Consider the following 15025-nt stretch of genomic DNA (forward strand, 5'->3'; position numbering starts at 1 on the left):
GGCTGCGGTGCCTGGAGCACATGATCGGCGCCGGCAGGGGCAAGGTGGCCGAGGTGAGGGACAGCAGCAGGGCCCTTTGTGCCCCTCAAACCCTGCCCCGTGCCCGGAGAGGCTGTGCCGCCTCAGGGCACCGTCCCATTGCGTGTCCCGATTCTCCAGCCGTGGCTTTGTCTCCCCCAGATCCACAACCACTTCTCTCACAAGCAGATCATCCTGATCGGGTGGAACACGGGTGCCTTGGTGGCCTGTCACGTGAGTGCCCCACTCCTCTGCCTCCTCAGGGGAGCACAGGGAGGGTGTGGAGCTGTTGGAGCAGGTCCAGAGGGAGCCGTGGAAATGCTCCCGGGGCTGGAGCTGGGCTGGGAGAGCTGAGGGTGTTCACCTGGAGAAGGGAAGGCTCCAGGGAGAGCTCAGAGCCCCTTGCAGGGCCTGAAGGGGCTCCAGGAGAGCTGGAGAGGGACTGGGGACAAGGGATTCAGAGACAGGACCCAGGGAATGGCTTCCCAGTGGGAAAGGGGAGGTTTGGGTGGAATATTGGGAAGGAATTCCTGACTGGGAGGGTGGAGAGGGGCTGAGATGGAATTCCCAGAGTAGCCGTGGCTGCTCCATCTCTGGAAGTACCCAAGGCCAGGCTGGATGTGGCTTGGAGCAGCCTGGGACAGTGGGAGGTGTCCCTGCCCATGGCAGGGCTGGAATGGGATGGGGTTTAAGGTCCTTCCCAGCCCAAACCATTCCAGGGCTCTGTGATTCTCCTTACCCAGCAGAGCTGGATTCGAGTGACTGCCGGGGTTCTCTCTGTCCCTGTGCTCGCTCCAAGGCCCGCCTTTGACCTCTGTGGGCGTGGGCCCTTTGCAGTTTGGGTCATTTAATGCTTTTTAATCACCCAGGTGTTGCTATTAAGGTGTTTCTGTGCCTGGCAGAGCAGCCTTCATTCCCGGGGTGTGCTGGGCTCTGGGAGTGCTGACTGCTGTCTCCCTGCCCAGGTTTCAGTGATGGAGTATGTCACTGCTGTCGTGTGCCTCGGCTTCCCGCTGCTCACCGTGGACGGCCCCAGAGGGGTAAGGGTCAGATGGAGCCGCTTAAAGAACTCTGCTCGTCTTTAAACCTCCCTGGATTGTTTTGTGGGATCGTTCCTGGGAGTCCAGAGATAGCTGGCTGATGTTTTGGGGGAATGTGTGTGTGATTTCAGTTTGGAGGAGGTGTTGCTGTCAGAGGACCTTCCTGGGGGCCTGAATCCGTGTTATCCATGGCCTGGCTCCTCCTTATCCATGTCTTGGCTCCCTCCTTATCCATGTCCTGGCTCTGTTATCCACGGCCTGGTTCTGTTATCCATATCCACGCTCGTTATCCGCAGCCTGGATCCTCATCATCCATGTTTTGGCTCCCTCCTTATCCATGTCCTGGCTCCCTCCTTATCCATGTCCTGGCTCCATCCTTATCCGTGTCCTGGCTCCATCCTTATCTGTGTCCTGGCTCCATCCTTATCTGTGTCCTGGCTCCATCCTTATCTGTGTCCTGGCTCCATCCTTATCTGTGTCCTGGCTCCATCCTTATCTGTGTCCTGGCTCCATCCTTATCTGTGTCCTGGCTCCATCCTTATCTGTGTCCTGGCTCCATCCTTATCTGTGTCCTGGCTCCATCCTTATCTGTGTCCTGGCTCCATCCTTATCTGTGTCCTGGCTCCATTATCCATGGCCCAGCTCTGTTATCCATGGCCCAGCTCTGTTATCCATGGCCTGGCTCCCTCCTTATCCATGGCCTGGCTCTGTTATCCATGGCCTGGCTCCGTCCTAATCCATGTCCTGGCTCCGTTATCCATGTCCTGGCTCCCTGTAATCCGTGTCATTTCCACGGAGCCCAGAACGCTCCATTATGAGCCGTGTGTGACTGGATAGGGAATGATGATGGCCACAGTCACTGTCAGAAGCTGCTCATCCCAAGGGAATTCCCCCTGAAAGGCATTTCCTGGAGCAGGCAGCAGCTCAAGCAGAGCTTCCCTCTGCCCCCAGTGCATCCCACTGGGACTTCCCCCTGGAAGCGTCGCTGTCGCTGCTTCCTCAGCCTCATCCCGGGATTCCGGTGCCATCCCAGCTCAGCCTTCCCAGACTTCCACCCCCTTGCTCCCAACAGGATGTGGATGACCCCCTCCTGGAGATGAAGACCCCGGTGCTCTTCGTGATCGGGCAGAACTCCCTGCAGTGCAACATCGAAGCCATGGAGGATTTCCGAGAGAAGATCCGAGCGGATAACAGCATGGTGGTGGTGGGAGGAGCAGATGACAACCTCAGGTGGGGTGGAGGCTCTGTTCCTGGGAATTCTGGGCAGCGTCTGAGCGTGCTGGGGACATCAGCACCGAATTTGGTGCTGGGATTAGGTGGGAACTGCATGAAAATCCCCCAAATTTGGTGCTGGGATCAGGTGGGAACTGCATGAAAATCCCCCAAATTTGGTGCTGGGATTAGGTGGGAACTGCACGAAAATCCCCAAATTTGGTGCTGGGATTAGGTGGGAACTGCATGAAAATCCCCAAATTTGGTGCTGGGATCAGGTGGGAACTGCATGAAAATCCCCCAAATTTGGTGCTGGGATCAGGTGGGAACTACATGAAAATCCCCCAAATTTGGTGCTGGGATTAGGTGGGAACTGCATGAAAATCCCCAAATTTGGTGCTGGGATCAGGTGGGAACTGCACGAAAATCCTCCAGATTTGGTGCTGGGATCAGGTGGGAACTGCACAAAAATCCCCAAATTTGGTGCTGGGATTAGGTGGGAACTGCACGAAAATCCCCCAAATTTGTCTGGGTTGACAATAACTGTAGGAAAACCCTGTATGGGATTGGGCCTGATTTAGGGCTGGGCCTGATTTAGGGCCAGACCCAGCAGCCCAGAGGAGATTTTGGAGCATCACAGGAGTCAGGGATCTCGAGTAGGGAAAATCAGTAAAGCACAGGAAAGAGAGAAACCCAAAACTCTGACGCTGAGTGTGAAGACAGAGCTCTGAAATATCAGATTGGCTTTGAAAAATGCTTTGGGAAGTCCCAGAAAGGATCTTTCTCCGCAATAGGTGAAGAATGACGGGAACATTTCTGTGGAAAATGGTGATTTCCACCTGGTTTGGTTGTTTTTTTCTTTCCTTTAGGATAAGCAAAGCCAAAAAGAAGTCAGAAGGGCTGACCCAGAGCATGGTGGACAGGTGCATCCAGGTGAGCACAGGAACTTTGCACCTCCAAAAGGAGGAGGAACCTCTGCTGGAATGTCTCAGTGCCCACAGGATTGAAGGGAATCTTCTCCTGACAGGGATTTGGAAGGAGCAGAGCTGTGGGATTCCTGGGGGTGCACCTTAAGCAAGGAGCACTTTCCTGAGTGTCCCGACACATTTTAGGGGAAACCATTGTGGTTTTTTTCCCCTGCATGTCCTAAGTCAGTGATTTGTGAGCTTCGCTGAGAAATCCAAGCTCTGTCTGTGAGGCTTTAGGGATTTTCTGCGGAATATCCAACCCCAGCAGAGCCTTATCCCTGTATCCCCCTGGGAATGCTTCATTTCTTTGCTTCAGGCTGCGGGGCTCCTTCGTTCCGAGACCTGCCCAGCCCTGAGTCCCACTCTTTATCCCAAAAATTCCCAGGATGAGATCGCCGACTTCCTGACGGGAGTGCTGACCCGAGCCGAGAGCCACTCGGGCTCCGAGCCCCGCGACCTGGACGCTGAGAAGAAGAAGAAGCCCCGAGATTCCAGCAGGAGGGATCTGTCCTTTGAGCTGCCCGAGAGGAGCAGCAGACCCGCCTCCCCTGCAGCCAAAGTGCCAGCCTCGCCCTCGGGCTCCGAGGTGGGAGCTCTTCCCGGGGTGATTCCGGCTTGGGCTTGTGGAAGGAGAGGCTTTTGTGGCGCTGGAATCTGTGGGGAGAGCTGTGGTGAGGGAGGGGAGAGGATACCGAAGGGGATGTGGCCTCAGGGGAGGTTGAGATGGGACATTAGGAGAAATTGTTTCATTGTAAGGCTTTGGAGCACGCTGGTGGGGTCACCGACCCTGGGAGCCTTCAAAACACGGGTGGATGTGGCCCTTGGGGACAGGGGTGACCGTGCTGTTGACAATGGGATTTGATGATCTCAAAGGTCTTTTCCAGCCTTAAAAATCCCATGGTGAGGGAAATGAACCTCCAGCCAAAGGCCTGGTGCTCATGGCCAGGGCTGCCTCGGGCACACGTGGGGCTGAGCTGTCCCTCTCTCCCAGCAGGACCTGTCCAGCGTGTCCAGCAGCCCCACATCCAGCCCCAAGACCAAGGTGGCCGCCCTGTCCCTGCCCAAGCCCAGCCAGGTGGGCCCCACGCAGCTGCTGAAGAGGCAGGTGCCGAGGCCAGACACGGTCCTGACCCACAAGCAGGCACAAGGTAATTCCCTGCAGCTTTCCCACCCTGCCAAGCAGCTGGAATTTTGCTCTTTCTCTGTCTGGAGCTGTGTAGGTTTTTATCTTCCGAGTCCTGTGTTGAATTCCGAGCTCCCTGTGGCAGCTTTCTCCATGGCTCAGCCCCCTGTCACGGCCTTGGAGGGTTGGAATTAGGTTGGAAACGGTGTTTCTGTAGCTTGTGGAGCCTTGCTGCTGCTGGGAGTGGGAAGGATTTTCTCTGTGGCTGACCAAACCCTGCTGTAGCCACGCTCTGATCCTTTTGGGAGACCTCACTCTGGTGTCTCCTTCAGGGCTACCTGGGGAGACACCGACGGTGCTCAGGAGATGGTTGAGGCTGTTGAATTGAAGTGGAAACTGCAGGATTTGGGGGATTTCAGAACCATCTCGTAGCAAGTGGCCTGTGGAAAACCTGCTGTGGATAAGAAACCAGCTCGAGCTGTGGGGTCTCGTGTCCTGTCAGAGGCTGGTTAGAAACCTTCAGTCTGGTGGTGAACTCTGGGAGTGCAGGGAATGCTTTTGTGGCTGAGGATCCCTTCTGGCAAATTCCAGCAGCACTCAGGGGATGGTTCTCCATCCTCCCTTCTCTCCTTGCTGTGCTCAGGACGGAGCTGGACAGGTTGCTGGCTGCCACCTGCAGCAGTGACCCTCCACATCCATCCTGCCTCGGGGATGGACTCCAGGGGGAAGCTGGAGCTTGGATCTGCCTCATTTCCTCCACCATGGACTGAAGGGTTGTGTTCCTGTGCTGCTCTAGCTGAGGGAGGCAGGAGGAGGCTCCGTGGTGGAGCCGTGTCCCGCTGCCTGGGTTTGTTGACAGCATTCCTGGCCAGAGCTGCTCGGGGAGGTGCTGGCTCACGTCTGCCAGCTGCTCTCAGCCTCTTGGCACAGCTCAGCCCTGCTCTCCTCCCCGGGCCACCTTTCCTGGTGGCTGGAGAGGGCTCTTTGGTGGGAATGTGCCCCTTGCCGTGTCGGAGCACAGGAGGTTGCCGCGTCTCCGTTGTTCCCCGTGGCTGGATCAGTCGTGTCCGGAGCTCTGCCTGCTCCCAGGTGTCCAGCTGGGGGTCCCAGCGGTGTCCCCAGAGCCCCTGTCCCCCTGCAGATTCGGGCTGTGATACTGTAATTCTCTCTGATTCATTTCAGCTCAGTTCGCTGCTTTTCTGAAACAAAACATGCTGGTGAGGAAAGCTCTTCCTCCTGGCACCTCTTCATGTCTCTTTGGTGAGTATCTCCTCACTTCTCGCTGTCTCTCTCCCTGTCTCCTTCCTTCTCTCTGTCTCTGCTGCCTTCTTCCATCATCCTCCTCTTCCCTTGCGCTGGTTTGGGGCTGTGGCCCGACGTGTCCCCTTGTCCCCTGCTCGGTGCTTTCTCTTTGCTGTGGTTGGAGCTGAAGCCGAGGGCCCACTCAGACTTTTCCTGAGCTCTTCCCTGCTCCCAGTGGTAAAATGCTGGAGTCTGGTTGGCTCTGATGGACTAAAGCTTGGTGGATGTGGGTTTAACCCTTTCCTGTGCTGGGGGTGAGCAGGGGGTGTGACAGAGCTGGGGTGCTGGTGGAGCGTCCCTGACACGTGGGACAGGGACGAGGGACAGCCAGGGGTGGACACACAGCAGCACTGCCCAGCCCGAGGGATTAGGGAAGAACAGAGAGGTCAGGGACAGAGGGATGGCCTTGGGAAAATGGTGATGGAGCAGGGACAGAGCTTTGGGAAGGCAGGGATGGATCAGGGATAGGTTTGGGAAGGCAGGGATGGGTCAGGGACAGAGCTTTGGGAAGGCAGGGATGGGTCAGGGACAGAGGGCAGTGATGGATCCGGGACAGAGCTTTGGGAAGGCAGTGATGGATCAGGGACAGAGGGCAGGGATGGATCAGGGATGGGTTTGGGAAGGCAGGGATGGATCAGGGACAGAGGGCAGTGATGGATCCGGGACAGAGCTTTGGGAAGGCAGTGATGGATCAGGGACAGAGGGCAGGGATGGATCAGGGATGGGTTTGGGAAGGCAGGGATGGATCAGGGACAGAGGGCAGTGATGGATCCGGGACAGAGCTTTGGGAAGGCAGTGATGGATCAGGGACAGAGGGCAGGGATGGATCAGGGATGGGTTTGGGAAGGCAGGGATGGATCAGGGACAGAGGGATGGGATGGATCCGGGACAGAGGGCAGGGATGGATCCGGGACAGAGGGGTGGGAAGGCGCTGCTGGATCAGGGACAGGGACGCTGTCTGGACCAGGGGACACAACAGGGGTGCCAGTGTGAGCACCCAGAGGTGACTGAGCGTGCCGTGCTCCGAGGGCTGGGGATGGAGGGTGAGGTCCAGGCTGTCCAGAGATGTGTTTTGTGATCCCTGCGTGGATCTGGGGTCAGCAGAGGGACGAACGTGGAAATCCAAGGCTTTGGGAGGCTGCAGGGTTGTCACTTGAGCTGTCGGTCTCACTTCTCCCTCGGGGTGTCCCCAGGGCTGGGCGCTGCCCTGAGCACCCTGAATGTTCTGCCTTTAACTCCACAACCAACTGCTGAGCCAGGCTCTGCCCTGAGCTGGTGCTTTAAAGGTTTCTTTTCCTCTTGAGCTTGGTTTAAGCATCCCCTGCCCCCTGGAGGAGCCTCGCTGTGAGCCTTCCCCTGTGCCACGAGGGCAGGGGGAGGAATCTCCAGTGGATGTTTCCCTGCTGGATGTGGAGAGCCTGGCCCCAGCCTGGCCTGCCTGCTCAGAGCAGCAAGAGCTAATTAAGAGCTCTGGGTTCATTAGAGCGCCACCTTGGCTGCCTCAGGTGTCAGATAGGAAGCTGGGTGGAGCCTCTGGTTTGGGAATGGGCTATTCCTTGGGAACACGCAGCCAGCCCTGCCTGGCACGGCTCCCTGTGCCCTTACCCGGGCAGGAACAGGAGGGGACACAGAGGGACCCAGCTGGGTCACTGCTTTACCCGGTGCCTGTGCATGTGCCGCTCGCTCTCCTGCTTGGCTGCTGGCCCTGGGCTGGGGGCTGTGGGGCCAGCAGGGCTCTCCTGGATGGTTTGGATGGCGCATGTTGGGAGCTGGGGGCAAACACGGCAATGCTGCACGAGGCGACGGCGCAGCGAGCTTGGCACTGCCCTGGGGAGCAGAGCGGCCCCAAAATGCTCGGGGTCGCCTGAAATGTGGGGATTTGGCTGCAGGCTGGTCCTGCCCTCCCGTGGCTCAAGGTGTGTGGGTGATACACGGCATGGAAATAGGTGCATACACACATTTATTGGTTTATACCCTGTGTCTGGGTCCGGGTGTTTGTCAGTAAAGGAGGGAGGGGCATCTTGGCTTCTGGGCTGTTGAAGACGTGGCTCTGATGCCCAGGACCCTCTGGAAAGAGGGAATTCTCAGCGTTTCAGGCTGGGCTTTGGGCATTGTACCCCAGTGGTGGCGGCTGTGTGGATGGGCAGGATGTGGCAGCTCGTGGCCGTGTCCCTGGGCTGCACTTGTGGCTCCTCTGTGCTTTTTGGGAGGATCGCCCTGGCCTTGGGGAGCTTGTGCTTGAGGCAGGATGGAGTGGAGGTGACAGATCAAAGTCTGCTGTGGAGGAGATTGCTCGGTTTGTGGTGTTTCTGCCCCAGTCCTTTGCAGTGTGGGGTTTTGGGGGGCTTGGCTTCGCTGCAGCACCTCTTCTGCTTGGCTTGGTGCCTCTGAGAACCTGCCCAGCTCCGGGAGGGCAGCTGGGGGATGCTCTGGCTCCGTGTCAGAGCAGCAGCTGGGCTGAGCTGATCTTCTGTGCCTGCAAGTCCACACTTATCCCCTCCCCTGGAGATCAGGGCTGCTGGAGGGGCCTTGAGGCCAGGATTTGGAGATGAAAACACCCCCGTGAAGCCGTGGCATCGCTGCCCGCAGCCGTTTCCCTTCGCTGCAGGGGCAGGGCAGCCCTTCCACCCCATCCTGCCGTGGCCTGGGAGCAGCTCGAGCCAATTCCCGGGATGGCAGCGCAGGACAGGCAGGGGTCAGTGCAGGAGAGGAGCAGCGTGGGTTCCAGTGCATGGGAGCTGGGAAGGCTGGCATGGAGGGAGCTGTGGACGTGTGCATGGGCATGTTCCCCTCCCGGCACGTGGAGCCGCCCTGGGTGCTCAAAAAGCTCCTTCTGTGTCCCCCAGTTCCAGTGTCCTCAGAGCACTCGGACGGGGCTGACAGAGAGGATGTGCGTGTGCAGCTGAAGAGGCACCAGACCCCCAGCCCGACCCAGTGCGCCAAAGCCTCCAAACGAGCCAAAATCAAGGTGACCATTGTCTCCCACGGAGATGCTGCGGCCGTGGGCACCGGAGCAGCCCTCAGCACCCAGGCAGAAAGTGAGTTGGGACTGCTCAGCTGCTGTCACCCAGCCCCGAGGGCGCTGCTGTGGGGCGGGGAGGGAGCTGCGGTTCTTTGTTGCTGCGGTTCTTGGTTACCCCTCCCTCGGTTCTTGGTTACCCCTCCCTCGTTTCTGGAGGATTTAGCTGCAGGGAAAAGGTGGCAGCTGCGGCTGTGAGTGCCCGGGCGGGTCTTGGCGGGAGCCTGTTTTCCACGGCGCTTGGAATTCCACGCTCCTGCGCAACACTCGGCCGCGGCCTGGAGCTGGGAGGTGGATCCTGCACCTCCCTCTGGTCCCACACCTCCCTGGAGGCCCCGAGCTGCTGCTGGGAGCAGGATGCTGGTCCTGCCGGACCCCTTGCTCCGTGTTCTGCTCCTCCCGCTGCTGCTTTGAGGGATCGCAGCGAAGTTCCTCCCTCTGGAAGAGTTTTGTGCGCTCAAAACCCCCGATGCAGCGGAGCTGCCGGCTCTGCTGATCCCCCCCCTGGGGCCTGGAGTGTGGCACAGCACACTTTGGATGCACATCCAAACAAATCCCGGCTCCCATCGCGCCTCTGCATCCCGGAGAAGCCGCCGTGCCCAAGAAGAGCTGATGTGCTCCGTCTGCTTCCCCTGAACCTCTGCAAGAGAGGCCAGAAGCCCTCACGGCTGTGCCCCGTGTCCCTGGGGATGTTGCCTTGTCTGGAGCAGTCCTTCCTCGTGCCACAGCTCCACAAAGCAGTCCCTGGTCGTGGAATCAAAAGTCAGCGGCTCCGTTCCGCTGGGAAATCCGAGGTTTTCAAAGCTCTGCTCCTTTCCAAGCACCTCTCTGCCAGCTGAACAGCTCTGAGCTGTGAAAAGACACAAATCCACATCCCTTTGGAAGGTTTCACCTGATCTTCTGGCAGCTTTGAAAACCTCTGGGTTTCCAGCATTTTTTTTTTTTTTTAATTTTTTTTTTATTTTTAATTTTTCCAAACTTCTTTTCACAGAAAGGAAATGAATGGCAGAAGTAAACATGAACCCAAACAAGAATTCCCTCTTTGCCGGGTGTGAGCAGGAGGAATGCACAAGAGAGGAATGCAGTTGTATCCCCAAATGCTGCAATAAACAAATTCCGTGACTCGTCGCATCCCTGTGTATTTTGTAAAGTGTCTTGAATTAAAGAATCCTTACAAAATCACCCAGATCCCCGAAATCCATCGAGGCAGGCATGGAACAGGAGGGGGATTAGTTGGAGACAACCTTTTAGGAGAGAGGTTTGCCTTTGGTGGCGAGGGCCTGACGTTCCCCAAGGGTTTTGGAAGGCGATGCCTTCGCTCTTGGCTGCCCTCATTCCACGAGTGTTTTATAACTGGATTTTGATCTCCCGGTGTCCAGCGCGGTGCCTCGGGCTGGGATTCCTGGAGAAGATGCTCTGGGAGCTGGATGAGCCCCTGGCCGTGCCTGTGGGTACTCGGAGAGAGGGAGATCCCCGAGGAATCCCAGAGGATTTGTGGGGGACAGGAGCTGAGGATTCTCCTTCTTGTTTTGCAGTTGTCTCCGGGAAGCCGCTGCCCGTCGGCCAGTCCGTGTCCAGCGCCAAGGAGCTCTCGGGGCTGCTCTCCTCCCCCAAGTGAGTGGGGATTTGGGAATCTTTTGGGGGTTATTTGCCAGGCAAAGGCTGCCACGGGAAGATCCCTGCACGTGGAGCTTTGTTTTGCTTCCCACTGGAGTTTTCTGGTGTGAGGGAGACTCGGGGGCTCCTGGAAACTCTGTGCCAGCTGGGAATCGAGCCGGGGGGTGGCAGGAGTGGAAGGATTGGGGCTGTGGGTCACGTCTAGTGTGCTTTCCCAAACTCAGGTTTGCTTCTCTCCGTCTTTGTGGGGATTTTGGCAGAAATTCCGTGTTCAATCCTTCCCTTCATTCCGTTCCCTCTGCCAGTCCAACGTTTTTATTGCAAAGACGGGGGGAAAAAAGCCTCAAAGCAGCTCGTGAAGGGCATGAGCTGCCCACAGGGATTTCTGCTGGGGAATGAATCCCATGTTGAGACCTTTTTTATTTCCTAATTTAATCCCAGCTTTGGGGAGCTGGGCTCTGGCTGATCCCATTCCCAGAGCAGCTGTGGCTGTCCCTGGATCCCTGGAAGTGTTGGACAAGGCTTGGAGCAGCCTGGGACAGTGGGAGGTGTCCCTGCCCATGATGGATGGGCTTTAAGGCCCCTTCCAACCCAAACCACTCCAGGATCTGGGAGAGGAGAGGATGAAGAGCTGTTTTTAGGTAGAAAGCGGGTTTTAAACAGGGCAAGTTAAACAGGGAGCGCAGTGGCCCTGCAGGGTCGGTGCCTCTGGTGCAGGGTGACCCCCAGGAGATGCACACAACTCTTCCAGTTTGGAAATCCATGGCTTTTCCCTGAAGTAATTCTCATCTTGGCTGCTGCCCCTGCACACAGGGAATCTTCTCTTGGAATTGATGATCTTTAAAGCTTTTCCCAACCTTCCCACTCCTGTGATTCCCCTGCTTCGGGTTCTGTAGCTCAGCTCCCTCCTCCCCGAGCCCGGGTTGGTCTGGGCAGTGCCAGCTGGCTGCCAAAGCTGTCCCTGCCTGCCCTGGGCAGTTTCACCCCTCACTGGGGCCTCTCCCTTCCCTCTTAGGCTGAGCTCAGCAGCAGCAGAGGCCTCGCTGAGCCCCGCTCCGGCCGGGATCCCCAGCAGCTCGGCCCCCAGCGCCTTCCACGCCCTGCAGAGCCGGCTGGTGGCCAGCAGCACCCACGGCCTGCAAGCCCAGCCCGCCCCTGCCCTCCCAGGTACCCGCCCTGCCCTCGGGAGGGGAGGAGAAGGTCAGCCAGGCTCACGGGGTTGGGGGGAGGCTCTCGAGGTGGGGTTTGTGGCTTGGGGTGCAGCAGGTGGCGTGGGAACGGTGCCATTTGTGTGCAACGAGGCCTCCTCTGTCTCACAGGTCACCCCTCTGTAGCTGCAGCAGGGAAATGTCCCCGTGCCAGGGGGGTTTTGGGTGGATTTTGGGAAAGGTTCTTCCCCCAGAGGGTGCTGGGCACTGCCCAGGGAATGGGCACGGCCTCGAGGCTGCTCCAGGAGCATTTGGACAACCAGGGATGCCCAGGGTGGGATTTTGGGGTGTCTGTGCAGGGCCAGGGGTTGGATCAGTGATCCCAGTGGGTCCCTTCCCACTTGGGACATTCCATGATCCCATAAAACGTGCTGTGGGAGGATCCCCAGTGACCTCGCGGTGCTGCTCATTGCAGAGCAGCTTCACAGCCCTGCCACAGACCCACAGGTTGGTGCTGGTGAATCCTCCCAGCCTGACTTTCCTCTTCTCTGGGTGTTTCAGGAGCAGCCTCTGCCAGCAGCCTGCTCCAGGGGCTGAGCTTCAGCCTGCAGGACATCGGCACCAAGTCCTCGAGCCTCCCTGCCAGCGTGGCTGCTGCCGCCTCACCTGTGCAGGTGAGCAGCCTTCGGACATCCCCCAGGGGAGCTGGCTGGGTGGAAGGGGACGTTTTGGGAGCCTGGATAGGCCCTCTGGACCAGAAGAGAGGAGGGGTGGGCACTCAGCGTGCTCTGAAGTGAGCTGAGGCCTGGAAGGGGCTCTGGGAGAAGCTGTTCCTGTGCAGCCCCCCACGAACGGCTGAGTTCGAGAACAGATGAGAGGGATCAGCGGTCATCCCCTGGGAAATCCTGGGAAAACCCCACCTGGCACCTCTCAGGCAGCGCTCCCCGTCCCTCCAGTGACCTCAGGGAGGTCATTTTGTCCCAGTCAGAGTTTCAGGCTCAAATGAGATGTGCAGGCTGGGAGGGACAAATCCACTCAGGGACTCAGCCCTGCCCGTGCGGGCCAGGGAGAAGCGTGGAACTCCACAAGGCCTCTGGCTGGAGAGGGAGAGCGGCCATCCCGGCCTGTCCTGTCCTCCCAGGAGCTCAGGGCTTGTGTCTGTCCTTGCAGAGCTCGGCCGTGAAGGCGCCCACGGCCCTGCAGAGCCTGGGTGCCATCCCCACGGACACCGGCGCCATCGTCCGCACCATCCCCGTGGCCACCTCCCTGTCCCTGGGGGCCTCGGCCAGCGGCAAGCCCACGGCCATCCACCAGCTGCTGACCAACGGGGGGCTGGCCAAGCTGGCCAGCAGCCTCCCGGGGCTGGCCCAGATCTCCAACCAGGCTGCAGGTGAGCGGGAGGGAGGGCAGGGAGGTGCTGCCGGTGCCTGCAACGTTCCCAACGCTTCTCCTGCTCTCTGGGCTGGTGGTTCCCGAGCAGCCCCCTCTGAGGGTGTTCTGGTTTGGCCAAATTTAGAAATACATCCTCTGAGAGAAGGCACGAGCAACCCTCCCCTACCGGGTTCGGGAAAAAATAAATTTTCCTCGAGGGAAAGTGAAGGAGATAAAGCTATTTATTTAACGAACACACGGGAAAGGAAAATAATGCTAAATAATAAAATCTTTCGCTGTGGAGGAAAAACCTGAGAAAATGTTAAAGTCCTCCCTTTGTTCTCCTCGGAGCTGGGGCTTGGGCCAGGGCCAGGCCTTCTGTGCCTGGTGGAAAGTCCTCCCGATGTGCTCTGATATTGAAGCAATCAAGCAGTCCAGTAGAAAAGGGGAAAAATCCGAAATTCCAGGGAAGGAAAAATTCAACTCTCAGTCTCTCTCCGGAGAACAAAGCAGCTGAATCACTGGCCAAAAAAACTGTTCTGGGCTCAGCAAGCCAGGTGCTTCCTCCCTCCCCTGCCACAGCAGGGAAACAAATTGCTCTCTGTGTGTGACCTTGAACAAGCTGCAAACTGCTTTGCAAAAGTTTTGCTCCGTTTTTTTCCTTCCCCCTCTCAGGCTCAGTTTAGAGGCACAGAAAGGCGTAAGAATTAATTTCTGGGCATAGGGCAGCGATATGGGAGACACATCATAAAATCACCCCAAGACAGAGGGGAAGCTGCAGCCCGGTTTGGAGGTGGCCTGCACCATCCCCTGTGTCTCAGGGACATTTTTCCGTGGGCTCTGCAGGCCTGAAGGCCCCGACGACCATCACGGTGACGCTGCGGGGCCAGCCCGGCCGCGTGGGCACCCTGAGCCAGGCGGCGCTGGGGACGGCGCAGCCCCAGCCGGAGGAGCAGACGCAGGGTCCGCAGGTAATGGGGACACCTTTGCCATGGGAATGTGGCCGTGGCTGCTCGCCTGGGCTGCTCCTGGCCCTCACAGGTGTGTGGCTGTGCTGGGGAGGTGTCCCTGTCCCACCTCGGGGGTGTGAAGGGGGGGGTGACAAAACCCGGGGTGTTTGTTGTTGTTGTGTCACTTTAGGTTTGAGTGGCTTTGATGTTGTGGAATGGTTTGGGTTGGAAGGGCCTTAAATCCCCATCCAGTGCCATGGGCAGGGACACCTTCCACTGTCCCAGGGTGCTCCAAGCCCCAGTGTCTGGCCTGGACACTTCCAGGGTTGGGGCAGCCACAGCTCCTCTGGGAACTCCATCCCAGCCTCTCCTCACCCTCACAGGGAAGAATTCCTTCCCAACATCCCATCTAAACCTTCCCACACTGGTGCTGCGCCGAGGGAATCTCCAGCTAGGCTTGGAGAACTGACATCCACGTGGGAATTGTCGCTGCAGCTCCAGGTTTTCCTGGCAGGAACGGATCGTGGTGGGAGGAGGGAAGCTGTGGAGTCTCTCTGCTCCCTCAGGAGGGTGGCTTGGCCGTGCTGCCTGGAGCTGTTCCTCTGGGAAATGCTGCTCCTGCCTCTCCGTGCCCTGCTGTGAGGCCAGGCCCTGCGGATGTTGGGAATTCTGCCTTCTTTTCCCTCGGAGCTGCCCGGTTCCTGCGCTGTTTCCTTGTGCAGTTCCCCAGTCCTGCTCTCTCACTCACCCCGTGCTGTGGAGCCACAGCTCCAGGGCTGTGTCTGCTGGACACAGATTCCTGGAGGAGGGGGATCACTGACAGGAGGAAAAGCTCAATCTTTGGGCTCCCAGCACATTCCAGGTGCTGTCCCAAGGATCCTGGCTGTCTTCCTGCTCCCAGGAATCTTGGTGTGGCTGCCAGGTCGGAGAGGGGATTTTTGTTGTGGGCACAGTGTGGGTTTGGGCACTGCAGCACGGACCTCTCGTCCCCAAATCCTGGGGCAAAAGGGGTAAAATTACTGCAGGATCAGCTCCAGTTCCCAGCAGGGATCAGCTCCAGTTCCCAGCAGGGATCAGCTCCAGTTCCCAGCAGGGATCAGCTCAGCATTCCCCTGGGATCGGCTCCAGTTCCCCCTTGGGATCAGCTCCAGTTCCCACTGGGGCATCAGCTCCAGTTTCCAGCAGGGATCACTTCACCCTTGGGATTAGTTCCAGTTCAGTTCCCCCTTTGGGGTCAGCTGCAGTTAATTTCCCAGC

The 15025-nt window shown here is 58.3% G+C and overlaps 1 protein-coding gene across 1 annotated transcript in view; it reads left to right on the forward strand.

Moving 5' to 3' along the window:
• The window catches only part of KANSL3 (KAT8 regulatory NSL complex subunit 3), an 18913-nt gene extending 3895 nt beyond the window's left edge, over positions 1–15018 (forward strand). The window contains 13 exon segments of the mRNA XM_017744706.1: positions 2–53; positions 181–252; positions 984–1058; positions 2131–2288; positions 3140–3203; positions 3624–3824; positions 4233–4386; positions 8510–8701; positions 10218–10296; positions 11315–11466; positions 12009–12121; positions 12618–12837; positions 13665–15018. Of these exon segments, the coding sequence (XP_017600195.1) occupies positions 2–53; positions 181–252; positions 984–1058; positions 2131–2288; positions 3140–3203; positions 3624–3824; positions 4233–4386; positions 8510–8701; positions 10218–10296; positions 11315–11466; positions 12009–12121; positions 12618–12837; positions 13665–14008 (1876 nt within the window). The 3' untranslated portion in view covers positions 14009–15018.
• Positions 15019–15025: the final 7 nt, after the last annotated feature.

The sequence above is a fragment of the Corvus brachyrhynchos genome, unplaced genomic scaffold, assembly GCF_000691975.1.
Source record: "Corvus brachyrhynchos isolate BGI_N302 unplaced genomic scaffold, ASM69197v1 scaffold119, whole genome shotgun sequence".
Classification (NCBI taxonomy): domain Eukaryota; kingdom Metazoa; phylum Chordata; class Aves; order Passeriformes; family Corvidae; genus Corvus; species Corvus brachyrhynchos.